This window comes from Euprymna scolopes, chromosome 19, assembly GCF_053919585.1.
Source record: "Euprymna scolopes isolate OS-2025 chromosome 19, ASM5391958v1, whole genome shotgun sequence".
NCBI lineage: Eukaryota > Metazoa > Mollusca > Cephalopoda > Sepiida > Sepiolidae > Euprymna > Euprymna scolopes.
The window spans coordinates 140541803-140569650 of record NC_136500.1 but is presented as its reverse complement, the minus strand read 5'-3'; the positions used below and the strand labels follow the sequence as shown (position 1 = coordinate 140569650).

Below are 27848 nucleotides of genomic sequence, written 5' to 3'. Positions count from 1 at the left end.
AAAAAAAAAAAACAAAAAAAAAACAGATAAATTACCCCTCCCCCCTACTCCAATTTGGAATGCTTTCCTTTTCTTGTTTTATTTCTTTTTCAGCTAATTTTAAATTTTCCATCCAAAAAAGTGCTATAATGTATTTTTGAAAATTAGAAAATTCTATGTCTTGGAAAAAAAAATCCCCTCCCCCATACGTGGTTTGCTTGGTGAAGCCGTCGTTTATGCTACAGCGTGCATGCGCGTCGCGCCGTCGCGTAGCATAAACGGAAGCTGCAAAATGGTGGAAAGTAGTTCGTGGGTTCAGGGGTAAATACCATACAAACGGTAAATTTGCCCCAAGTTTGACTATCAGATTCGTTGTCAGCGATCTCAATTACCTATAAAAAATAAATTAGAGTGGTCGGTGTTCTGTAGTAGCGTATCTGGATATTTACCAATTATAGAAACACCAAATATTTATATTCTGTAAAATCCGAAACTGTGGTTGTTCGTTCGCATAGCTTTGCTCATTTCGAAATCAACCTGAGAAAGTTTCTTTGTAAGTCTTTTTTGTTGTCCCAAATTTTTAATTTTGTAAAAGCTGAGAATGTCTGTTAAGACCGTTTTATATTCAACATATATTTAAATGAAAATAAAAACCACCTTTATCCTTTCAAACTAGCAACGGATAAAGGCGGTCTTTTTGCATTTAAATAAAACAATTGTGCACGCTCACGTATTTTTAGATGTTTACGAATTTTAAAGTAAAATTCCCGCGTTTTCCATTTTGATGAAGGGGGGGGGGCGTATAACGAAACCAGTACTTTTCTACCTGCATAAGTTCCTTATTTGGAATTACATTTAATTAAAAAACAAAACAGAAAACAAATCTTTATGATGTACGTACTTGTCATGGAACGAAGATGTCATATTCCAAAAATGACGGAGTTTGATCGGGTACTTTTTATATATTCAAAAATCATTGTTTTTCTGGTATTTTTTTTTTTTTTAACGACTTTTAGCGATTTTAAAAATAAATTGTAGCCATTAGGAGGCTCGGTAGTTCGAATTGAATTGTCTCTCCCTTATTAGTGGTAGATCAAAAAAAAAAAAAAATTGCGGATCAAAAATAGCGTCTCCCTTCGTAATAAAATTTGATTTTCTGAGTTTAAAAAAATACTTGATCAATTTATGTGATTTGTGGAATCTTCGGTTGTTTGGTTGTTTTTGTTTTACGGCATATCTACACTTTCAGGTTATTTAATGCCGAATCCAGTGATTTTAAAGAACAATTTTTTGATAGAGTATTTTTGTTGTTTTTTTTAAGTCGGTTTCTATTTGACCCATAGTTGGGACCCTAACAGGTACTACCAGTCCGAGTCCAGTAGGTGTGTCAGAATTTTTTGAAAATTTTTGACACCTCTAACACAAAACTGCGAATAAAATATTTAAAAAAAAACTCGTAATTTCTTTTTAACGTTAGTTGTTTATTTTCTTGGTATTTTTTTGGGTTAGGTCCACAAGTGACCTAGCAGTGTCAGAAATTTCGTGAAAATAGTGAATAATTCCACCCCATCTTTCCAAGCTTATAACTCCTCGAAAAATGTAATTCAAGCCCTAATTTTTTTTTTCAATTAAAGGAGCAAGGACCAAGGTTTAATTAAAAAAAAAAAAAAAAAAAAGACAAAAAAAACAAAACAATGTGTTCTTATAAAATAAGGTTTGAAACTTCGGACTTTACAGGTAAATTTCTAAAAAAGGGATTTTTTTTTTTGTTTTAAATTTGAATATATTATTTATTGACCTTTTCTCTTCAATTTGTGATATATATAAAACTCCACGACATAAATTAATTATTTACTTTTCAAGAGAAAGTTGAAAATGGGTGACACTTGGGGGGGGGGGGGCGTGAATTTAAAAAAAAACGTTTGTCTAAAATATTATATTCGGTTTATTGGAAAGAACATAAAATTTCACATTGACCCTGAAAATATCGTAAAAATAGAATCAATAGAAAAATTTTGATAGATTTTTAAAGTTTAAAAATTGAAAAATATTGAGTTCGGAAAATTCATTATTGTTTTTAAAAAAAAAAAAAAAGGTACTTATACAGTTTAATGACGACATTAAAAAATGGAAATATTGAAAAAAATTTTTTTTGTACGTACCTGTTATAGACTGAAGTTCTTCGAAAAAAAATTTCACTTCATTTGATCAAGTAGTTTTTTTTTTTTACAGCGAAAAACAATTATTTATCACGACGACGTCAACGTGCCCATTTTGGAAATGTACCTAGCAGAATACCTCCATTTTAGGCCAGATTTCGCAATCTAGCCTTTTTTTTTTCGCCAGAATGTGTGAGAAAATAAAAATAAAAATAAAAAAAGGAGATTGCTTACTTGGTGGCGCCGGCCTCGAGGGCGGAATTCTAATCTGAGTGGTTGAGAGAACGAGTCTCTTATAGACTTGGAGGAGTAGGGGGAGGCACTATTCTTCTGTTATAAAAGAATTGTGTCTCTGACTAGCACCAGTTCTGTTAACGACTTACTGGTGAACGGTTGGCACAAATTAGTTACTCGCTGCTCGCCGTACTACAAAACTTGTTACTCGACCCAGTAGGGGGGGTCGCATAGGGCATCCTTTGCAACCCCTCGGAGCTTACGCTATCACCGGGTAATCTACTTTACCCTCTAAATAGTTTTTTTTCCACATCTTGCAAAGGCTTTGCTGCTTACTCTTTCGTCGGTTAACTACTGTCATGAACGTCACGAAAGAGCAGCTCCTACGCAGAAGGGAGTCATTGACTCAGAAGATTCAGGGACGACTGAAGATGTGTCGTGATGGAGTTAGGCCATCGGCGTACTCATTCTTAAGGACGGAGATTCGACAATTCATTGTCGAGTTAAGAGACTTGTATCACACAGCTGGAGTTAGGCTCCTTTGATGAGAGTACACCTGCCGAGATTGAGGGTGCTTGGCTGCCTCAACTAAAGGATTATTATGAAGACTTGGGCGATTTGGATCAAGCATACCGACAGCCAGAGCCCAGCCCTTACTCGGAATCTGCCTTTGAGTTTTCAAGGGCTTCTGCAACTACCGGGAGAGGTTCTTCCTTCATTGTTAAACCCCCACGTATACAGATCACAGGGCCTACATTTAGCGGACAGGAAATGGAGTCCGACCGCATGAGTTTCAGAAACTTCTTGACTAGGTTTGAGAACTGCGTGATCGGCATGGCCAATGATGCCGAGAGGTTGAACTTCTTGAAGTGTTCACTCTCAGACAGAGCCTTGAGGCTGGTAAATCACCTGAGTTGCACTGACACCAATTACCAGCAAGCCATGGCTATACTGAAGAGGGAGTATCTGGACCTGGATGAAATCATTGACCAAATATTCCAGGATATTCTGGACTATGTACCAAAGAAAGGTGGAGCCCTTTTTGAGCTGGGGGACTTCGTTACCAGGACGGCATCGCTGTTGGAAGAGCTGGGGAATTCCTTTTCGTGTGACTTTTCTGTGGACGATTCAGACTGATGGCTAAAATTCTGTTTAGGAAATTTCCTCTCGAACTGAAAGGCGAGATAATAGCGCTAACAAATAGACGGGTGCCACCTTTGTCCTCCATATTGAGGCTAACTGGAGAAGCAATAAAGAGATTGCAGATTAAGGGCGGTGTCTCCACTGCATTTACATCAACAGTAAGACAGAATACGTCTCAAAAGTTTGGTAGGGGGAATGCTATTACTCCTTCTTTTCATGTGGATGTGAACAATGCAACTTCAACCGGGTATTCCAGCATGTTGCCACCCATTCTCTCAGTTACATTCTCTTGTGGACCAAAGACAGTGTCAGTGAATTGCCTACTGGACACGGGTAGCGGGCGGACATATCTGGCGGCAGATGTACTGAGAACTTTGTGCCCAATCGAAACCCTTGGTGTCAATTGTCAGCTGAGATTGTCTACCTTTCTAGGTGAGTGTCAGCGTGGGTTCACAGAGGTAGTCCTGGGAGTTGACTTGGGTTCTGGAAGGACTGTGACATCTCCTGTCTTGGTAGCCGATGGTATGGACTTGTCGGTTCGAGTGGCCAACCTGGAATCTCTATTGCGTGTCTTTCAGGATGCAAAATATGCTTTGGCCAGCCAGTTTGAGACCGGAAAGGATTTAATACCGATCAAGGGAATAATTGGGTTAGACCTGATTGAACACCTGGACTCATTAAAGCTGATCCCGTGTTTGAATGGATGGGCCTTTGCAACCCCGCCTGGATTGGTCCCGTTTGGAGCAGTGGACTCTTTTTTCTTGGAAGATAAGCCCCTCTCTGAGGTTACTCACCTCTCGTTTAATTCGGTAATGGAACATACCCCCCAGGTCGATTCATCACATTTATGTTTTGTCCTTGAAACACAATCAACATACCTGGATCCCATGGCGGAGTGCTTTCCTGACAGTATGGTACAAAGAGGACTAGAACAAATGTTTACGTTGGAATCTCTGGGGCTTCCCAGTCAGGAGGACTTTTCTGATTACGATAAAGTTCAGATGAAGCGATTTGAGGAAACGGTAGAGCTTCGGGATGGAAGCTATTATGTGGAGCTCCCCTGGCATCACGATAGATTAGCCAGAGTCCCCTCTAATCATGCAACTTCCTTGCATGTTTTAGACCGGGTAGCAGCAAACTTGACTAAAAGAAAAATATATGATGAATATTTGGAGGTGTTTCGTCAGCAACAGGATGACGGTATAATTGAAGAGATTTTTGTCTCCCCTCAGGAGTTCGACAAATATGTGTGGATACCACATAGACCAGTTTTCAAGTCGGACCCTACGGCAACTACCAGGATAAGACCAGTGTTCAACTGTAGTTTGAAGACAGGAGATGGATTATCGCTGAACGAAGCAGCATATTCTGGCGTTAACTTAACAGGGGACATCTTAAAGTTGTTGCTGGCCTTTAGAGCCAACAATTATGTGCTACTAGCAGACATTCGCCGAGCCTTCCTAATGATTCGGCTTAAGCTGGAGGCGGATAGGAACCGGTTTTGCTTTTTTCTTAAACAAGGAAATTGTTTGCGCTGCTTCCGCTATATCACCTTGATATTCGGGTTTACTTCCAGCCCATTTTGTGTTGGGGTGCATCTTAAAACTTGTTACTCGACCCAGTAGGGGGGGTCGCATAGGGCATCCTTTGCAACCCCTCGGAGCTTACGCTATCACCGGGTAATCTACTTTACCCTCTAAATAGTTTTTTTTCCACAAATGAGATGCGCACATCACATCTGCAATTTTTTTTCATTTTTATTTTTTATTTTTAAAGCAGAATACTATTGAATATGCCAAGAAATTGAAGAATGCAAAGAACTGAAGAATTTTTTACGCGATTATTTTCGAAACATGCGCAGTAGTAGTGTTTACCGATGTATTGGAAAATTCAAAATGGTGCCCGACACTCTCTTTAACATGGTAAGTTTGGGAAAAGGTGTTATAAATAATAAACTACACAAAATACTATTTAAAAAACACCGAATATATGTCAACTTATGTCACGGTAATATATATTGAGCGAATTTCTAACAGTACTTTGTCTAGTTTATTATTTATAACGTCTTTCCTGAAGTTACTGTGTTAAAGAGAGACTCTGGCGCCATTTTGAATTTTCCAATACATCGGTAAACACTGTATGCTTTTCGAGCTGAATAAACATGTTACATTGAATAAAAACACTAAAAACATATCCATATACAGTAATACAAACCCTAAGTTTTTTTTTTTTAATTCGAAAATTTCGGTTGCATATTTCTAATTTTTCTATTATTTTATTCTTTTTATTTTCTTTTGTTACAAATTAAAAAAAAAAAAAAAAAAAAACTCCAAAAATGGCATCTGTCTTCAAAAAAAAAAAAAAAAAAAAAAAATTTTCTTCCTGGTGGATAAAAAAGGGCTAGATTGGCCTAAAATGGAGGTATTCTGCTACGTAGGGCAGTTACCGGCCTTTGGGGAAAGTTACCTGCCCTTGGAGAATTCCTGGGCGCTGCAATAACATTTCCAAAATGGCCACCTTGACGTAGCCGTGATAAATAATTGTTTTTCGCTGTAAAAAAAAAACTACTTGATCAAATGAAGTGAAATTTTTTTTCAAAGAACTTCAGTCTATAACAGGTACGTACAAAAAAAATTTTTTTCAATATTTCCATTTTTTAATGTCGTCATTAAACTGTATAAGTACCAAAAAAAAATATTTTTATTACTTTTAAAACAACTGTAATAGTTTATTTTGGAAGTATAATCCATAAAGAAAATAAATAACCCACTTTTAACAGAGAAATTACGAGATTTTTATATTGTATTCGCAGTTTCGTGTTAGGGGTGTCAAAAATTCCTACAAAAATTCTGATACTGCTACAACACTCCACCACCACAATTTTCTTTTAAATAACAACTATTATAGGTTTTCGACTATGCTGAATACGAAAATCGTAGTGAAATTTTGCAGAAATAAGTAGTTACCGAGATATAAGAAGTTGTATTATGCATGGTGTTCTTTGGCGGCCATCTTTTTTACGCGCGTGCGCCATAAACAAATCTACTCATTTATGACACTGCACGCGCATAAAAAAGATGGCCGCCAAAGAATACAATGCATAATACAACTTCTTATATCTCGATAACTACTTATTTCTGCAAAATTTCAATGCGATTTTCGTATTCAGCATAGTCGGAAACCTATCCAAATTGTCATTTAAAAGAAAATTGTGTAGGTGGACCTATAGGTGTATCAGAAAGTGACCATTAAAAATGATGGTCAGAACTTTAATAATTCAACTTACTATTTTTCGAAGCTTATAACTACTTGAAAAATGTAATTCAAACCCTAATTTTTTTTTCAATGAAAGGAGCAAAGACCAAATTAAAAAAAAATAACAGGTTTAATAGCAAATTATGCAATTTAAAAAAAAATTTTTTTAAGTGGTTTTCTTTAAAAATTTGGACTTGCTTATAAATATATGTATATATATATAAATGCCAAAAAATCACTTACTTAAAAAATATATACTATTAAATGGGTAGTTCCATCCTTCATTGTTAAGAATTTATCCAAATTTATATTTTAAATTCCATGTATTTTTTAAATAAAAGGATTTTTTAAAGCGAGGGTTGCAGAAAAACGCATTTTCTCAACGTGTTTTGCGCGAAGCTGTAAAGAGCTGCTGCTGCTAAAATGAAATTTATGAAATACGGATTCGTCCAAAGGACATAAATAATGTCTCTTTTTTATTGCGTGTGTTAACCAAAATTAGTATTTTTCATCCTCCGTAGTTAAAAAGGAAACGCACATTCATTTATAAGTTTTTCCCCTAGAACAAAAAATCCGCTTCGATTTTTTTTTTTTTTTTCTTTATAATTCTTTTAATGAAATATACGAGTTTTTGATTGATATATTGTAATATTTCTTTATCGACTAAATTTTTTTTTTAAATATCTAAAAAAAAAAAAAGGAAACGTTCAATGAAATAGAAATATTTGCCGTCAGCGTCTGGTATTTACTTGACGATGTAAGCATAACATGAGCTTTCATTTAAAAAAAAAAATCAATATGTTTTTTTTTTAAAAAAAAATAAAAGGTTTTACACTTTGGACTTTACAGGTGAATTTCCAAAAAACTATTCTTTTTTTTTTTTTTTTTTTAAATTAGAATATTTTCTTTATTGATCTTTTATATTCAATTTGTGATATATAAAACTTTGACACATAAATCAATTATTAAAATTTTCATAGACATTTCAAAATGAGAGGGGAGGGTATTTGAAAAAAAACGTTTCTCTAGAATATTATATTTGGTTTATAGAAAAGAGCATAAAATTTCACATGGACCCTGAAAATATTGTAAAAATTGAACTAATAGAAAAATTTTGATAGATTTTTGAAGTTTAAAAATTGAAAAATATTAAACTCATAAAATTCTATTGATTTTATTACGTAAAAAAATGGCTGCATTTTGTAAACATTGTATTTTAAAAAATAAAAAATAATATTTCTATTATTTTTTAAACAACTTTAATAGTTTATTTTGGAAGTATATTCCATACAGAAAATAAACAACCAACTTTAAACAGAAAAATTATGAGTTTTTTATATTTTATTCGCAGTTTTCTGTTAGGGGTGTCAAAAATTCCTCAAAATTTCTGATACACCTAGCAGACCTAATCTGAAAATTTACCCTATTGGTTCAATTTTTAAGATATTTTCAGGTTCAATGTGAAATTTTATGCTCTTTCCAAATAACCGAATATAATATTCTAGACAAGCGTTTTTTTTTTATTTCACGCCCCCCCCTCCCATTTTTAAACGTCTATTAAAATGAAAATAATTGATTTTCTCACCTCAAATTTATATATCACAAATTGAAGATAAAAGATCAATAAATAAAATAAGCTAATTTAAAACAAAAAAAAATAGTTATTTGCAAATTTACCTGTAAAGTCCAAAGTGTAAAACCCTTTTCTTTTTTTTTTTAAGACCACATTGAATTTTTTTTTAAGTGAAACCTTATAATCTTGTTATGTTGTCCAGAAAATTTTGTACAATTACGACAATTCTTTCTATTTCATTCAATGTTTTTTTATTTATTTATTTTTTTTTTTAGATATTAAAAAAAAATTCACTCCATAAAAAAGACATAAAATATATTAAATCAAAAACTCATGTATTTCTTTGAGAGAAGGAAAAAAATCGAAAATTTGTTGAGTGTTTTTTTTGTTTTTTTTCTTTAAAGGCAAAAACTGATAAGTAAAATTTGATCATTTTTCATGTAAGGTGACCAATATTTTTTGACTAGATGGCTCACATGTATGTGTTGTTTTTACATTTTATAGCCTTTTTATCCATTCGTATTTCAAAACAGGAAGAAAGACAAGAAACACTGGTTTGCTAATTAATCACTCCTTTTTTAATGGCGACTTCTAACATACCTACCAGTTCGGGTCAGAGTGGACCTGGGAGCAATGGCAATTAAACGGTGGCTCCACACTCCCCAAAGCCCGCAAGCTGGGGCCTCACGATCAGATATAGTTTAGGGTCATATCCAAGACCTTGGAATTTTCGTTCTATGACATGTATGTACATTAGGCATCCCCACGGCATTGTGTAAAACGTCAGCATTGTACACATTCACAGCAACGTCATCATTTTGTGTGTTTGTCAATTTCTATGGATAGGCATTCATGTTATAATGGTTAATGGAAGTAACTTTTTTTTTTTTTTTTTTGCTATGGATAAAAAAACAAGACTTACCTTTTGTAAAACAAGTAGATTTACATTAACGAACTACACAGACTATACAGTTAATAAAATACAATTAATTTTAATGTCTTCTGTTGACACTTATGTATTTAAAAATAATGTTGCTTACAGGTCTCCATACTTGTTTGAAAAAAAAGGCACAAAAAAAGATCACCCTCTGTCAATTTAAATAATAAAATCAAAATGAATTTTTTTAGGCCGATTTTGGATTTGCAATTTTATCTCAAGAACCATATATTAAAATATATGAATATATTTTTTTTATTATTGGAAACCTGTTATGAAAAAAATCCTTGTTTCAAATTCATGTTGCATAATATTTGAATTTAATATCATTTAAAGCTTTTTAAAAAGAATTATTTTTTTAGAATTCTGTTTTTTTATTGTAATTTAAATAATCATATTACTGAGAAAAAAAATTATCAAGAAAGTGTTTTTTGGGGTTTTTTTTTTGTAACATAATATTGATTTTATGTCCCATTTTATTTACAACTTTAAGGTAAGTGAAATTAATAACGGGATTTTATATATATATATATATATATATATATATATATATATATATATATATATATATATATATCTATAACTATTTTTTAATTATTTGATCTTTTCAGCATTAAGAAATGTTGAAATTTTTATCAACCTACATTTATTTTGTTTAGTTTTCGTAACATGAAACATAGGGGAGTAGAACACATAAAAACAAATATTTCCTCTAATATATTTAACAAAACCTACTTTTATCATGTAAGTTTATTTAATAATGAATAAATATAAAACATTTCAGGAAAATATGACTTATTTGATTGTTGCTAGATTTTTAAAACATGGGTGTGTTTACGGCTTCAAAAACGTCACTACATAGGAACGTTGTGTTAAAGCATCTATAATGTAAACACGATTTTTGTCTCACGTTTTCATTATTTTTGTATGCTGTAAAAATTTTTAAAAAAATATTAGTTTATTTTAAGCTTCTTCTTTTAAATGGTAAAAATGTTAGAATGATAATATTAAATTAAACTTACATCGTGTTACATAAAGGGGGGGGTTAAAACTGTGGCGTGTGTTGGAGGTACCTAATGTACATTATAAAGATTTTTCGGTAAATCTTCACGTACTTTCCACCTTAAGAATCACCTTTAAAATGGCAACCTTCGGGGTAACGCAGATTCCATGAACAAAGCTTCTTTCTTAGAACTGCACGCCTGTGGAACTGTTTCGCCTGCCTGCTTCCCACTTGACTACAACCTGGATGTCTTCAAGTCCAACGTAAACAAATTCCTGATGAACCGCCCTCTTAAGGAGACACTTTAATAAATCTTCACACTAACGTACTGTACTTACAATAACCCTTATCCCTAAGTGGCTTCCGGGCCTTGATAAGTCGTGATCACCTTGTAAAAAAAAAAAAAAAAAACTGAACAGTTTTTATTTTAAAACTTAATTTGTCTCTTAATTGGTTTATTTTTGGGTGGAGGATATTCCATTTTAAAACTTGTGCATTTTAACATTCCAAAACAAATCTTATGTTTTTTATTTATTTTTGTACTTTTTCCAAAACTTTTGTTTGCAAACATTTTTTACACAATACAAACAGAGCTGCTGTTTAACTAGTACAAACAAAACAAAAAAAATTAAACAAGTGAGGGTTTGTTTTACAATCCACAAAGATTCGAAAAAGAAAGAGTTTGAGGCTCAATTACAAGGAGGTGGAACTTGGATTCCTTAGAGAAAAGAAAACATCAAAGAAGCTGCAAAGAATGGGGTATCTGAGAGACAAATATTTGTCTTCAGAACCGAGACTTAAATTCGACAATGTGGTCAATAAAATTGTACATAAATGACCACTGTCCTATTCCCTTTTTAGACAGTTGTCTTCTCTCAACCTAAAGCTGATGGCCAGATAGAATGTGGAAGACAATTTAAAAGTGTATTAAACATTCTTGTGCACAACAGGGAGCTAAAGGAAGAGGACTGTGATCCATCCATAGCCTCGACCCCCTACGGGGCATAGGCCATCTACAACTTTGTAGATGCTTTTGTAGCGACTGAGTTCTTTTTACGGGGTGAGGGTGCAGAAGGTACATACAGTGCCTAGCTTTCCCAAATGGTCACACATCTGGTACTGGCCAGGTTCAACATTGCTTAACTCCGGTTATCTGATGAGAACCGATGTGTATACGTGATTGTGCCGTACCATTGATAGTGTTATGCAACAATATATCACCTTTCTGGAGCAGATACCTGTGTAGAATAAGTAGTCGACAAACGTTTCATGTTTGCCATTACATTGGAAGTCACCAATATATAGAAACTAGCGGGGGTCCCCCAGCGTAACCCGGGTGTATGAAGGTGTAGTAAGGAACCCACCCTGTGTGTTGGAGGGGGGATAAAAAAAAGTGGTAGTAGCGGGGGAGGGGGTATCAAAACAACAGTAGGCAGTGTTTGGGTGTAGTGTTAAAAAAAAAAAAAGGTAGTAGGTAGACAGGTTGAACCTGTAACATGAAGGAGGGGGAAAAAAACGTAACGTGTTAGCCGATGGCTCTATCGCACAACCGGAAGTGACAAGCGTTGAATTTAAGCGTAATCAATAGTATGGAGACGATGACTTGCTAAAATGTCGGGAAAAAAAAAGCGACCACCTCCTTGTACAAAACGGTCGAGTTGAGGGTGAAGGAATTAATGTTTTGGGCCAATTTTTTTATATTTGTCATCCGAGACATCGAGCTTCAGAAGGATACTGATCTCGTGAGGATCCATCGCATGTGTCAAAAGTTTTTGGGACACTTGCACACACACACATTTTACCTTTTATATATTAGACGAAGAAAAGCAATCTCATTCTAACAATTAAAAACGGTCCTGGATATGACCTAAAACTATATCCGACGGTGAGGCCCCACCTTGCTGGCTTTGGGGAGTGTGGAGCCACCCTTTAATTGCCTTTGCTCCCAGGTCCACTCTGACCCGGAGTGGTAGTACCTGTTAGGGTCCCAACTATGGGTTAAATAGAATCTGACGTAAAAAAAAAAAATATACTCCATTAAAAATCGTTCCTCAAAATAACTAGATTCAGCATTAAATAACCTGAAAAGGGTTGATATGCCGTAAAACAAAAACTACCAACCAACAATTAAAAACAACTTTATTAGTTATCTTCATTAGTAAGAATAATGAAATGCGTAAGTTGTTAAAAGAGTTTCTGTGAAGAGACGTTGAAAGAGAAAAATGTTCAGTGGCTACATGTTGAAGTTGGTAGTCGTAGCGTGCATCCATATATGGACTGGTGCAAAAGATTAGAGAGTCCTGTAGAAAAAAGAGTGTGTATGTGTCGCATGTGGAGATAGCCATATTGGCTAGTTTGCATTTCGTCATAGTTGAATCCCGAGCCTGTAGGACGGATGTTGACTTGTTGAGTCCCAAGAGAGAAGCTGAGGGTGACAGGTCTGTTCCACGTAGAGTTGTTGTCTATCCAAGATCTGGGAAGAAAAAGAGAGTGTTGCCAATTTAAAGTTTTATAAACTCAGTCACATGACTGAGAGCTGACTTCTGATTGGACAAGCCAGGAAGGAAGTGTATTTCAAAATCTCCAGCCACAAGAATTTGCTCCTGTTTGTGTTTGTTGCACTTTTTCGTCTGCTGCGCCTGTCATTGGATCTGAAAAGTTTGTGTTCAATCACAAAAATTAGAAGCTCACGGTATTAATGCTGAAGTCCCTCAGGGGTCCATCCTGGGCCCAACTCTTTTCCTGATCTACATTAATGATCTTCCAAATCACATCCTTACATCATTCGTAGAAATTTATGCTGATGACACTACCATCGATGGTAGCACATCTAAGACAGTAAACGACTAAGTTCTCTTTGATTCTCTCTCCTCTGATCTTGAGCACATGGTACAATGGGGAAAGGAGTGACTGGTTACTTTTAATGAATCTAAAACCGAGCTTCTTTCTTTACATTATCAACTTTCTGATCCCCATCTGGCATCAACTGAAATGAATGACTCTCATCTTGGGGAGGCCTCAAGTTTTGACAAGCTTTTGGGCTTTACTCCTGATCTTAAATGGAACACGTACATCAAATCTGTTGCCAAGGCTGCTGGAAAAATGGTAGGATCCTTCTATCGATCCAGTAGATATCTCACTGCTGATGCAATTCTCTATCTATATAAGAGCCAGGTACGTCCAAGGATGGAATACTGTTGCCACATCTGGGCAGGAGCTGCTAGAAAGGACTTGTTCTGCCTTGATAGAGTTCAAAATAGACTTCGTAGCCTCATAGGAGATGTCCTTTTCTCTTTGCTGCAACCTCTATCTCAGAAGAGATGTTGCAAGTTTGTCTCTGCTTTATCGTTATTTTCATGGAAAGTGTTTGACTGAGCTTCAGTCTATGGTCCCCCCTCGCCAAACTTTCACAAGAAACACTCGTCTAGCTGAAAACACTATCAATAATTCCCCCCACTCTTTATCTGTGCCTAAACCTAAACGTAGATTCCATGAGCAAAGCTTCTTTCTTAGAACTGCACGCCTGTGGAACTGTCTTCCGTTTTCCTGCTTTCCAGCTGACTACAATATGGTTGTGTTCAAGTCCAACGTAAACAAGTTTTTGATGAGCCGTTCCATATAAGTTAACAAATTTACCGAATTTCCATTACTAACGAGTACTATATTGTCCAATTGACTACTGTACACTCTTAACCCTTATCCTCGAGTGGTCTCTGGGCCTTGATGACAGGCTTGACGAACTGTTCACAACCTACATAGCTTTGTTATGTCAAGCTGCTTCAAGTTGTGAAAACTGTTCGGGTGCTCTCTCATGATCAGGCCAGTATCAAGAGAAGATTCTCTGTAAACAAGGAAATAGATGTGGAGAATATGAAGGATGAGATTGTAGTGACACAGAGGATCATCTGTGGCCAGGTCAAGGCAGCAGGAGGGGTGTGTCAAGTCTTGTTAACCAATCCCCTCATCGTTTCATGCTCTATGGCAAGATAAAAGTATGACATAAACCTGGAAAAACAAAGAGAAAAGAGACACAGACATAAACTCAAGAGGAAGGCAAACTTTAAGCAGAAAGACTAAATAATAAGAAAGTGAGAGTAGAAAATGACATGTTTTAACTATCGGCAGATGTCGTTGCTCTGAAAACAGAATTCTAGGAATTTGAATCCGTTGACAAAGTCAAATGCTTTCAGAAATTCATCCTCTAAAAAAAAAAAAAAAAAAAAGAAAAACTGAACTGGCTAAGCTCAAAGAAATGCTTCAAACAATGCTTTAAACAAGAAGAACTGAAAATTATTAAAAATCACTGAATGACAAAGTGTCGTGGTGAGCTTAAGTTGTAAATAGTTGATCAGTTCTGTTGCTCGTTAAAGAAGTTCATGTAAATAACTGTGACCTATAAACTACTTTGTGAAATAAAGGAATAACTGAAAATGACTTTTCCTGTTGTTGATTAAGTTTTTTGGTTTATTATTATTATTTATATATTAAATTTTCTTTTGAGAACTTGAATTTTGTCTGAAGAAGACCTTGAAAATGGACATTGAAAATCTGTGCAAACCCTGGGTGACCGTTTGAGAATACCAGCTGCTGTAAAACTACATTAAACTAAATATATCCCACATTACCCATTCTCACACCTAGCAGCTGTGCCCATGAGTTTAACTTGTACAAACAAGGGTAGATAGACAGAAACTTTGTTTTACATAGACATGTTTATATATAAATGTGAAATTTGATTAAAAGTTGAAATGAGATTATTAAGATGAGGCTTAATAACGAATAAAAATGTATTGGATGTTTGAAAGTCAATTAAATTATTTTTATTTACTCATGTTATTTTAAACTTTATAATTTATTGTTTTTTCTTTTCGCCTTTTAATTTTTTTCTTATTAGGTTTTGAACAAAGAAGACAATCACCAACCATGTCTGACAGTGAAGAAAGTATTGTGTCCGATGCTGTCAGTGAGCAAAGCCCTTCTGAAGAGGAAGTATGTGGACACTTTTTATTCAATTGGATATAATTTTATTTTACTAATTATTAAAAAAAGCATTTAAAAAAAATCTTATTTTATTTTATAGAATTTTTCTCATTCAAAAAAATTATGGTTAAAACTAAAGTGAAATTGAACATAATTTGATGAAATTCTTGAAATAGTAATTAAAAAAAAACATGCTCTGCCAGTGTTCGCAATAATCTATATATCTATAAAAGTGAGAATGTGTGTGTGTGAGGACACTTCTCAACCTATATACTCAACGATTTTTGGATCTACAGACTTGAAATTTGGTATATAGGGTGTTCAGATATGTGGGAAACTTTAATTCATTTTCATCCGGAAAAAATTGGGGGGGGGGTCAAATTTTTATCAGTTTGTCAATTGTTTCATGATTGTGCATGTGTGAATGGTTCACATGACAGATTCCTTATACTAAGAATAAGTAGGTTTGAAAACACTTTTTAAAAATTGTGTTATGTTAGCCTAATTGTTATCGTACTTGACTCATTGTTATAATACTCGCATGCACATGTCTCAGTTTTCGTTTTTTTCTTTTTAGTTCATCTTTTTTAAAGGAATTTAATGTTACGTTTAATACCTACGGTATTTTTATTCATAATAAATAAAGAATCTGCATTAATTAAAATATAATATTTATTTTAATATTATCATCCTAACTTTTTTACCATTTAAAAGAAGCTTCAAACAAACTGCTAATATTTTTCAAAAATTTTTTACAGCATACAAAAATAATGAAAATGTAATACAAAATTTGTCTTTGCATTGTCAACGTTTTAAAATAATGATCCTATGTAGTGACGTTTTTGAAGTTGTGAACATACCCATGTTTTAAAAATCGAGCCAAAATCAAATAAGTCAAATCTTCCTGAAATTTTCGATATTTATTCATTATTAAATAAACTTACATAATAAAAGTAGGTTTTGTTAAATATATTAGAGGAAATATTTTTTCTTAGGTGTTCTACCTCCCCTTATATTTCATGTTACGAAAACTAAACAAAATAAATGTAGGTTGATAAAAATTTCAACATTTTTTATAAATAAAAATTGCAAATCCAAAATTGGCGTAAAAAAAAAAAAAAAATTTGTTTTAGTTTTATTATTTAAATTGATAGAGGGTGATCTTTATTTTTTTGTGCCTTTTTTTTTTTTTTTTTTTTCAAAAATAAATTATGGAGGCCTGTAAGCAACATTATCTTCAGATACATAAGTGTAAACAAGACATTATAATTAGTTTTCTCATCTGTATAGTTCGTTAATAAAAATCTATTTGTTTTACAAAAGGTAAGTCTTATGTTTTTTATCCATAGCAAAAAAAAAAAAGTTACTTCCATTAACCATTATAACACGAATGCCCATCCATAGAAATTGACACAAACGCACAGAATGATGATATTGCTGTGAATGTGTACAATGCTGACGTTTTGCACAATGCTGTGGAGATGCCTAATGTACATACATGTCACAGAACGAAGATTCCAAAGTCCTGGATATGACCTTAAATTATATCCGATGGTGAGGCCCCAGCTTGCGGGCTTTGGGGAGTGTGGAGCCATCATTTAATTGCCATTTCTCCCAGGTCCACACTGACCCGGACTAGTAGGAGGGTCAGAAGTCGCCATTAAAAAAGGAGTGATTAATTAGACTTGCTATCTTTCGAAGCTTATAACAATATGAATAATGTAATTTAAACTCTAATTTTTTTTCAATAAAAGGAGCAAAGACCAAACTTTAAAATAATAAAAGGTTTTATCGAAAACTATAAAATATTTTTTTTAAATCGCTTTTCTTTAAAAAAGATTTCACAAAATTCAACGAATTTTAACTTAATTTAAATATAATAAATATATATAAATTAAAAAAAATCACTTACCTATATAAAATACTAATCAATGGATGCTTCCATTCTTCATTTATGAGAATTTGTCCATATTTATATTTTATATTCCATGTATTTTTTAAAAAGAATTTTTTTAAACAACCATTTGAAAAGACTGCCACTACATAAACATTAACCACAGAAATTGACGCAGGCACACAAAATGATGGCGTTGCTGTTAATGTGTACAATGCTGACGTTTTACACAACATCACGGAGATACCTACTGCTCACTGTTTTTCTCCTACCTGTAATCTTGGTCTTTTGAAGGCTAAGATCACTAAGTATTTCCTGTCTTTGCGATAATCATCTTTTGTTTTTATTAGCTCCTTACATCAAATTGCTTCACACCTTATCTGGAGTGTTTTCCATAAAAAAAAAAATTCTTATTTTAAATTTTTGTTAAGGCATTTTACTGATTTATTTTTCTTTGAACTTTTCAGGATTATGATGATGAAGGGGATGAAGATAATGACAAACCAAACAGAAAGCGGAAAAAATTAAGTATCTTCGATGCTGATGGTAACTTAATTTTCTCTTTTTATCCATTTTTTGTGTTGAAATTTTTTTCTTTTCATTATTCAGACTACTGTTCTCATCTTGAGTGTCATTTACACAATTCAAATCTTGTCCGTAGCTGATTACTTAATGCTTCGCTAGGGCTATCAAGGGTATTTTTTATCGTGACGCCATCACTAGATGGGTTACCTACCATGGCTTAAGATAGACCCATCTACCCTCGAAAGAAGGATAGACCGCACTAGTTTCCCAAGCTGGTATTTTACCTCATGATACATACAGCAGCTCACCTTCCCAAATGGTCATCCATTTGGGAAGGTACTGTATGTACCGTGCCGAGTCGTAGAAATTTCTAGGTTGGTATCTGGGGGCACATTTAACTCACTGTATCAAGATGGAAAGCAATGGAAAAGTACCATCTTTACTTGTTTTCCCAAGATTACCATGGCTCTACAGTTTGGAGAGCCATGATCACTGACACTGTAAAAAGAAAAATGCTGGGCCGCTGCTGCTAAAAGAATATGCCTCAACATAAATATCCACGGCAAGCAGTAAAATGTACATATATATGAGTATGAGTGTGTATACATATGTATGTGTCTATATATGTGTCTATGTGTGTGTGTTTGTGTACATATGTGTATATATAAAATATCAGTATATATATATATATATATATATTGGTGTTTGCAGAGATACATATACATGTGTGTATAGATATATACACATGTATGAACATATACACATGTGCACACCTATAGATAAGTATGTATACATATATATACGTATATATGTGTATGCCTATATATATATATGTGTGTGTGTGTGTGCACATATAATTATTCCACCATATTAACCCTTATCCTTGAGTATCTCTTGGCCTTGATAAGTGGTGATCTGTTTTAAAAAAAAACTTTTATCACTTTCATCTAATCTTTCACAGTGAATAATCATCTCGATATTCTGTTCATCTTTAAGCTTTCTTCTAAGTCAACTATCGAGCAACCTCCAACCTCTGTCGCATCGTCACAATGTTGCATACCTGTGCCTGTTTTACAAGTACTTTAATAGCATCTGCTCTGATGAACTCATAGCACTTGTGCCCCTTTAATATAAATATCCACGACAAGCGGCAAAATCCCACCTCTTCACTATAGAGGTCTCTAGATTCCAGAAATCCTTCTATTTCAGTAGTTTCTTCTAACGAACTGCAAGACTTTTGAATACCCTCTCTGTTTTCTGCTTCCTTGACTGTATCTAATTTTGAAATTAAAAGTTTTCCTTTTAACTGCCAAGTAACGTTAAATGTGCACGCAAAAAATAAAGGATCTTCTTCTTCAGCTTACAACACTCTCGGCACACAAAAAAAAATTGCCATTCCTTTTTCTCTTCCTGTTTCCACGTTCCTAGAAAATCCGTCTTTCTTTCTTTCTTTCTTCCCACTAACACGCGACTTAACCGTACGTTCGAACGACCCCAAGTCAACAAACCATCCTCTTCAATGAAAGAAATACCAGCTTTTTTTATATGCTCAAATTTGACCGTGCCTTAATTTGCATATGTCACCTTTTTGTTTCCCATTGGTTGGGTTTCGAGTTTGAATGTCGATGACTTTTTTCAATATGCACACGCCACCATTGGACGCTTGTTTCTATGACTGTTGTCACACTGTACTAATATGCAGAAATTTAAATGTAATGTGAACAAATATCTTGCTGTCCAACTCCCTACATAGTCCCCCTGTAGACATGGTCCCAATATGCCTTGTTTCGGTTGAATAAAAGTAATAAAAAACGAATGACAGAAGAACTGTAATAAAACTCATTCAGAGATATATATTATTTTAATTGGAATTCATTATTGAGATGAGTATTATTTATATTTATTTATTGCGGACTATTATCCTCATCTTTATTATTTGTTGTTTCATGACGTTTCGATCAACTATTCCTGTGCCCTTCGTCAGGTGGTAACCGCGACAGATAGGAACTTCGAATCTCCTGACTGCATCCACTGCAATTACTGCCCTCTGTAGTTGTTGTCGTTTCACCTTCGGGGCCCGTGGCGCAGTTGATAGACGTTGAATCTCTATGGTTCCAGAAGAGAATTGTCTGAAGATAGCCGTTTCGATCCTACCCAAAGCCGGCCAGAGGCTTACTTGGCCAAAAACGTGGTGAGACGACAACAACTACGGATGGCAGTGATTGCTGAGAATGCAGTTGGGAGATTCGAAGTTCCTATCCATCACGGTTACCACCTGACGAAGGCCAGAGAAATAGTTGGCCGAAACGTCGTGAAACAACAACTAATAAAGATGAGAATAATAGTCCGCAATAAATAAATTAATACCATTCAGAGATATTTTCTCTTTTTAAAAATAAGAACGAATGACTACACACACACACATAGGTGTATCTCTATCTATCTAATCTCCTCTCCTATATGATAAAATGACTGCAAAAATTTCTCTCTGGACCAAAGTTTCGTAGGCTTACAACAACAGATGCCACATACAAATTCAATAATCTAGCCTAATAGCCACTATCTTACATTCAGTCATGATAATAAAATGCTACATTGCATCTGATGAGCAGCATCATCACAATCACAACATCGTTGGAGGAAGGAGTTCCTATTTTTCTCTCTAAATATTTATTCCTACTACCATTACCAGTTGTCATCAGAACCAATTCTACATGTTCCACAAATACTGTGGATCACACCTACCGTAACTGGCTCGTCGATACATACATATAACATAATCTTTCCAATTTCCGTTCTTGTATGATTTCTCCAGATGAAAATTATTAGAAAATCTTTTAGGAATTTTTGATCAGCAAAATTAAAAATTGTTTGGCGAGACAAAAATTAAAAGATCTTTTATTTGTAAGAAATGGAAATACATTTTAATTAAAAATGTAAAATATATTCCTGAACAGGTATTTTCACTTTATAACTTTTCAAAGAAACATTTCGATCGATGAAGGAGAAATCCTACTAGATTGACACTGTTTTTATTTTTATCCCACTTCACAGTGACCAACTAATGCCCTTGTGGGGAGATGATTAAATAGGAACATTGAAGAGCTTTATTTGAAGAAAACTGTCGTGCTAGTTGAATAGCTTAAGCACAAACATGGATTCCTTTTTGTTTTTAAACAAAAAGATATCCATGTGTGTGTTTAAGCTATTGTGGACTGAAGGTTTTTTGTTATGCAAGCCACCTTCAAAACAACTAGAGACAAGAAAAAGAAAGAGTCTTAATTTTAGAACAATGCTTGTCAAAAGCCTATCCCCATTTTAGGATATCCAGGAGCAGGCAGCTTATAACATTATAATAATTAATTATAATGTTATAATAATTGTTCTGTTTTGTATTTGTCAATTCAAACAAGTTGTTTTAGTCACCTTGTCACTGGAACCTGGCAAATATTTGCAGTTTAATTTTACTATTCGATATCTGAGAAATGCCACCCAAATTTTTTCAAATTAATTTTTTGAAAAGCTGACAAGAAAAAAAAAAAAACTATTCAAAAATATGTTTCATTTTGATGAGAATTGGTAAAAGCTCTTAGTAAAATTTTGTAAAAGTTTGTCTCTATGCGAAATTTCGATTTTAATTTTTATTTCAATTTAAACTGGAGTGGATGGGGATAACCAGCCTTCCTCGGTTGTAAAATACACTTGAATATATTTTCATTCATACAGATTTTGTATTTATTAATATAGAGCCAATTCTCTATTGAATATTAAAATGTACCAAATATATAGTACTGATTTCAAAAGTTTTAAAATAAAATGACTTGGATGCCATCAGCTAGAATCGAAATCAAAACATTTAGCACTCCAGCAGTGTTCCCTACCATTTGAGCTATGGACAGATAGATAAGAAAGATTTAAAGTTAAACCATTTAAAGTTATAAATGAATTTATGCATGGGAAAAAGTAAAACAAAATGTTTAATGAACATTTTACATTTCAACTTGCCGACATATTTCTGTATGCATTATTCGTCCATCCGAACAAAGATTTTCCTTGTACACACATACATACAGTTAAAGCCAAAATTATTGACACCCTTTCAATTTTTACGTTTTTTGGAGAAAAAAACATTTTTTCACTAATTATTTTTATTAAAGTGTTGATGAACATTTATATCGACCATCTACAGATCTCCTGAAGCACTTTTAGTTTATTATAAAATATTCAAAATAAATATTATTAATGATAACAAAAAACAAATTCAAATTTACTGGCACCCTTTATCAATAGCCACTTGCAAAGCCTTTGTTTTTAATAACAGCTTCCAGACATTTTCTATCTGACATTACTTAATCATAATAAACAAGTATTATTTTACGTAAAATATTGTGAATTCTATGATAAAAATCATTGGTGCCAATAAATTTGTATTTGTCTGTTTTTTGTTATCATTAATAATATTTATTTTGAATATTTTATAATAAAAGTAAAAGTGTTTCAGGAGATCTGTAGATGGTCGATATAAATGTTCATCAACACTTTAATAAAAATAATTAGTGAAATGAAATAAACGTCCTGAAGTGGCTAAGTCAAAGTCCGGATTTGAATCCAATGGAAAACTTGTGGGCTGTGGTGAAGGCGAACGTGAGAAGAAGGAAACCAAGGAACCTGAGGGAATTAGAAGATATCGCCAGGGAAGAATGGTTTAATATTCCTGTTGATGTGTGTAGGAATTTAGTAATGTCGTACAGAAAACGTCTGGAAGCTGTTATTAAAAACAAAGGCTTTGCAAGTGGCTATTGATAAAGGGTGCCAGTAAATTTGAATTTGTTTTTTGTTATCATTAATAATATTTATTTTGAATATTTTATAATAAACTAAAAGTGTTTCAGGAGATCTGTAGATGGTCGATAGAAATGTTCATCAACTCTTTAATAAAAATAATTAGTGAAAAAATGTTTTCTTCAAAAAACGTAAAAATTGAAAGGGTGTCAATAATTTTGGCTTTAACTGTACATACATCTACTTTTTATTTATACAGACTAACAGAACTATCTAATGTTGCTTAAAAAAATAGAAGCGTTTCTTTTTGAACATCTCTTCATATACAAACTTTAAAGAAAAGAAAACATTTTTGTTTGCTTTGTTTTGTAGATGTCTATGATGAAAGTGGTGAGACTGGAGAGAAATGGGAAGAAGGTGACGAAGACATAATTGACCACAAAACTGTTCATGAGGGTCCAAGTGCCGAGTATGTGAAAGAGAAGCAACAATCAGAAGCAACAAAGTAGTTATTTAGTTTTTTTTTTTTTGTTTTTTTTTTTACTTTATAATGTTTTTTATTTTATTTTTTTTAATATTTCTACTTTTTATTTTAAAGATTTTGATTCCATTGGGAAATATTTCTCCTTTCCAAAATAAAACTGAAGAAAATTATTACCAAAAATACACAGAATCCCCCAAGGAATTTGGCCAAGTTGAAGAAATGGCCGATGAAATCAGCCAACAAGAACTTTTACCTGGTGTTAAGTTAATATTTCTACCATGTTATCTGAATTTTCCGGGAGCAAGGAGGGGAGTATAACTGATCTAATGGATACCATTATAGACTATGAAATCGATTGGCTACGTCAAGTTCAAATCCCGTCAGATCAATCGTGTTGAATTTAGCAGTAATACTGTCAGGTAAAAGTATAGTAACCATCTCCATCCATATATTTATCTTTTAGATATGAAAGTATATATGGAAGCAGGGAATGAATGTTTTTTTGTTTGCTTCGTTTCGTAGATGATGAAAGTGATGAGACTGGGGAGGGATGGGAAGAAAGTGCTAAAAACATCATTGATAAATCTGTTCATGAGTGACCAAGTGCCCAGGATATCAGAAAAACAACAATTGGAGCATATTAAGAAGTTGTTTTTTTTACATACTTTACAATGTTTTTTTGTCCCCCCCAACAAAATGAAGGTGGATCTGTAAATTCACCCTTGTCTGTTCGTCTATCTTCTGCACTTTTCTCAATAACTACGCCTTGGAATTTTTTTGAAATTTTGCACAAACATTAAACATGATATGAGTAAAAAAAGTAACAGAACGAATTTTCCGGGAAAACGTTCGGGTTAAAATGGCTAAAATCGACACTTTTGTGCTTATTAAAAAAAAAATTGATGCCTTGAATCTTTATAAAACTTTCTAAAAAGTTGTAACTAACTGATTTCTATATAATTTTGTTTGTCTATACTTTGCGATAACTCTTAGGTGTGCTCACGGGGCTCTTTTAGGGCTAATAAAAACATTCCATTTTTGGGACAATTTTACCATATTTGTCCAAAATTTTCTGTGTATGTCTATTTAGCAGTTTTGCATGGTGCTGAACTCAAATTTAAATATGTTAAGGCCTTCGGAACTTTTGGGGCTAAATGGGGGTGGGGAGTGCAAATGATGGACTTAGTCCTTTTTTTTTTTTTTTTTTTTTTTTTCATGGTGCAGAAGTCAAATTTACATATGTTAAGACCTAAAACTGCACCGTTTGTTCATTTTCATCAGGATTTGACGTTACCTGGGGACTTTTGGGGCTAAATGGAGGGGGGGGAATGCTGAACTTAGTCATTTTATTTTTTTTGTGCCTCGTTCACTGTGCACTCACAGGGAACCATGCATGCTTCACTTGTTTGTTAATTTCTGCTTTTTTATTTATTTAGATATTTTGATTAGCATTTGTGTCCATTTTAATTTGGAAATATTTCTCCCTTACAGCTGTGATAAAGAAGACAAAAGTGAAGAAAACTATTGCCAAAAATTCACGGAATCTCCCAAGGAATTTGGCGAAGGTGAAGAAATATCCGATGAAATTAGCCAACAAGGACTTTTACCTAGCGTCCAGTAAGTAAGAGTAACATAACTGATCTAATGGATGCCATCACAGACTATGAAATCGATTGGCTACGTCAAGTTCAAATTCTATCGGCTCTGTCACGTTTAATTTAACAGTGTTACTGTTGTGTAAAAGTGTAAATTCACCATGTCCATCTTTATAAAATTATGTTTACATATCGGGCAATGTCGGGTACATCTGCTAATTATATATAAAATAGCAATTTGTATTCAATCAATTGTATACATTGAATTGTTTTCAATATGTGTTGCTTTGGTAATAAGTAATTTCAAAAGGTTTGATGTGCCGTAAAACAGACAACACTAAACACAATAAAAAGGCAGAATATTCGTTTTACAAACGAAAAATTAAATTGCTACAATTTTTAAATGGAAAAGAGACTTCATTTATTTAAAGAATATTTTGCTGGCAATGACCATTATTTTTAAAGAAGAAATATTGGTACTTGTACAGTTTAGTCAAGACATTAAAAAATGAAAATATCGAAAAAAGTTTAAATTGTATGTATCCGTTATGGAACGAAGTTCTCCGAAAAAATTTTTTACTTAATTTCATCAAGTAGTTTTTTTTTTTTTTTTTTTTTTTTTTACTACGAAAAAACAATTTGTTATGATACCGAGCAAAATGTTCGATTTTTAGGAAGAAAAGCTAGTATTAAAGATGGGAAGGGGTGTCAGCGCTTTAACTGGAGTTATCTCCCTTTGGCATTTCTAAAATTCAAACAAAATCTTTTTTTAAATCCAAGATGGCTGCCTTCAACGCGCTCTCATAAAAACGTGTTTTTCTGCTGTAAAAAAAAACTACTTGATGAAATTAAGTGAAAATTTTTTTTTTTTCGGAGAACTTTGTTCTATAACGGATACATACAATTTAAACTTTTTTCAACTTTTTTCAATATTTTCATTTTTTAATGTCTTGATTAAACTGTACATGTACCAAAAAAGTAATTCTTTTTCTTAACATTATTGTCCCTGTTTTTATTTTCCAGCAGTAGTCTGCCAACATTTTCTTTTAAAAGGTTTCTTCATCATTTAAGTAGCCTAATGGAATCTCTCGCCATATTCATGCTTGAACTAAGATTCTCTGTAAAATTCTCAAAAGTGTTGCTGTGTGTACAAAAATGCCCACAGATGTTCTGTACTTTTTTGCAAGTGTTGCACAATGTTATTTTTATGGAAGGACACAAATAATATTTATTGTTTTATAAAAAAATTAAATTGCTTCAATCTTAAATAATTAAATAAATACGAATGTTCATTTGGTTTATTTCTTACGAATATTAATCTGACGATGGTCATTATTTTTACAGAAGTAGACATTTTGGCGCCTCTACACTATTAAGGCAAAATTTTGTAGTTTTCAGATAAAAATTCAGATTTTGTAGTCGATAAATGGAACTTTCAGATAAACAATGGTTTCAACTGATTTTTTTTTTTTTGTCAAATTACAATGGTAGTTTCCAAATTATGCAGTAGAAATTACCTGAATATTACTGAATTATTATACAAAACTTTAATCGTGTTAGCAGATGAAAAATTGCCGCCATCTTTGTTTAATTCGAAACGGAAAATTACCTCTTTTTTGAACTCTGCTATGTCTTACGATCGTTTTCATCAAATACTATTTTTTATTTTCTTTAATAATTTTCTATCTTGTCGATTTTCGTAATTTTGGGATATAATTATCTTAAAAATACGAGGAATACGTAGATATTGTTTTCATGTGAAATTCAGTAGTACGAGTTCCGAAAATCTCATCCCAATTCTGCAGAAGCGCCCAAAAAACATTTTCTTTGTGTTGGGGCAATTATTCATTGTTTTGATAATGTCATTTCAATTCGTAAACTAATTCTCAAATCCTTCATAAAATAATCAAATGATTATCCGAATGACTTTAATATATTTGTTTCTTTTGAGCCACGAAATATATATTTTTCAAACGTTAATTTATTTCAAATGGAAACAATGTATCAAATGAACGAATCGATAACGATTGAAATTACCTGAATATAACTGAATTATTTTTTTAAAAAAGACTTTAATCATGGTAGCAAGTGAAAAATTGGCGCCATCTTGTGTAAATCAAAACGGAAAATTACCTCCCTTTTGAACTCTCCTGTGTCTTACAATCATTTTCATCAAATTCTATTTTTTATTTTCTTTAATAAATAATTTTCTACCTTATCGATTTTTGTAATTTTACGAGGAATATGTAGATACCATTGTTTTCATGTGAAATTCAGTTTTACGATTTCCGAAATCTTGTTTTGATAGTGTAGAAGCACCATCATTTTTCTTACTTATTTATTATTTCGAAAGGAATATTATTATTAGCAATAAATTATATACAGATTAGTGCAGAAAGCATTGTTGAATTTCTATGGGTTTTATATAGTTATCTGTAGCATAACAACTTGTATTCTATTAAATGTATACTGTGAATCGTTTCCAGTGTTCTGGCATTAAATAACTCAAAAAATTTTCATATGTCGTAAAACAGACAACAGCAAATCCAATTACGATTAATTTTTTTCGTTTTAGGGATCCAAATATATGGATGGTTCGATGTCGCATGGGTGAGGAGAAATCAACAGCTATGTTGCTGATGAGGAAATTTTTTACATATCAGTTTACGGAAGAAGTGAGTATTTAGCCACTGGATGACTTATTTATAAATAGCAGATAGACAAACTTGGGAGTCTGCAATTATGTAGATGTTTCGTTATCTTAGTGACGAGGAGAAACCAGAAGTTATTTTGCTGATGAGGGAATTCATTGCTTCGCAGTTTAAGCAACGTTGCGCCTGGTCAGTACTAAAATGGGTGACCATATAGGAATTCCAGGTGCTGTATATACTCTCTGCTTATCTCGGCATTGTTTCCAGTTGTCTAGCACTTCTTGCCACTCGATTCAAGCAGTGCCGATTCAGAAGAGGTGTGGTCTGAGTGTTCAATAAACTTTGAGTGAATAAAGACGTGAAGAACATTAATTTTCCTCTTCCCAATTTGCCAGTTAATTAATCTAGTCTGGTGGAGTATTCAGCTTTGTGATGTTTCTAGAGGCAACACCATCACTCATAGAAGGTGCACCATTCCTTGTATGAGCCAGTGTGTAGCGACGCTAAGGGGATCTTATTTTGGTTTCAAATGTGATTTGGAATATTTAGTCAGGGTTTACTTGTAGGGGGGGGTGTATCTTTATACCAGGTTGTTCTGACAAACTTCCATACAGAGAGATCTTAGACACTCAAGAATAGTGTCGGTACTCCTGC

The 27848-nt window shown here is 33.4% G+C and overlaps 1 protein-coding gene across 1 annotated transcript in view; it reads left to right on the top strand.

Annotated features, from left to right (window-relative positions):
• Nucleotides 1–411: 411 nt before the first annotated feature.
• Nucleotides 412–27848, top strand: part of LOC145240007 (transcription elongation factor SPT5-like) — a 72888-nt gene continuing 45451 nt past the window's right edge. Inside the window, exons 1-6 of the mRNA XM_080103603.1 lie at nt 412–532; nt 15178–15272; nt 17625–17703; nt 22837–22969; nt 24440–24565; nt 27119–27218. Of these exons, the coding sequence (XP_079959729.1) occupies nt 15207–15272; nt 17625–17703; nt 22837–22969; nt 24440–24565; nt 27119–27218 (504 nt within the window). The 5' untranslated portion in view covers nt 412–532; nt 15178–15206. The remainder of the gene's footprint in view (nt 533–15177; nt 15273–17624; nt 17704–22836; nt 22970–24439; nt 24566–27118; nt 27219–27848) is intronic.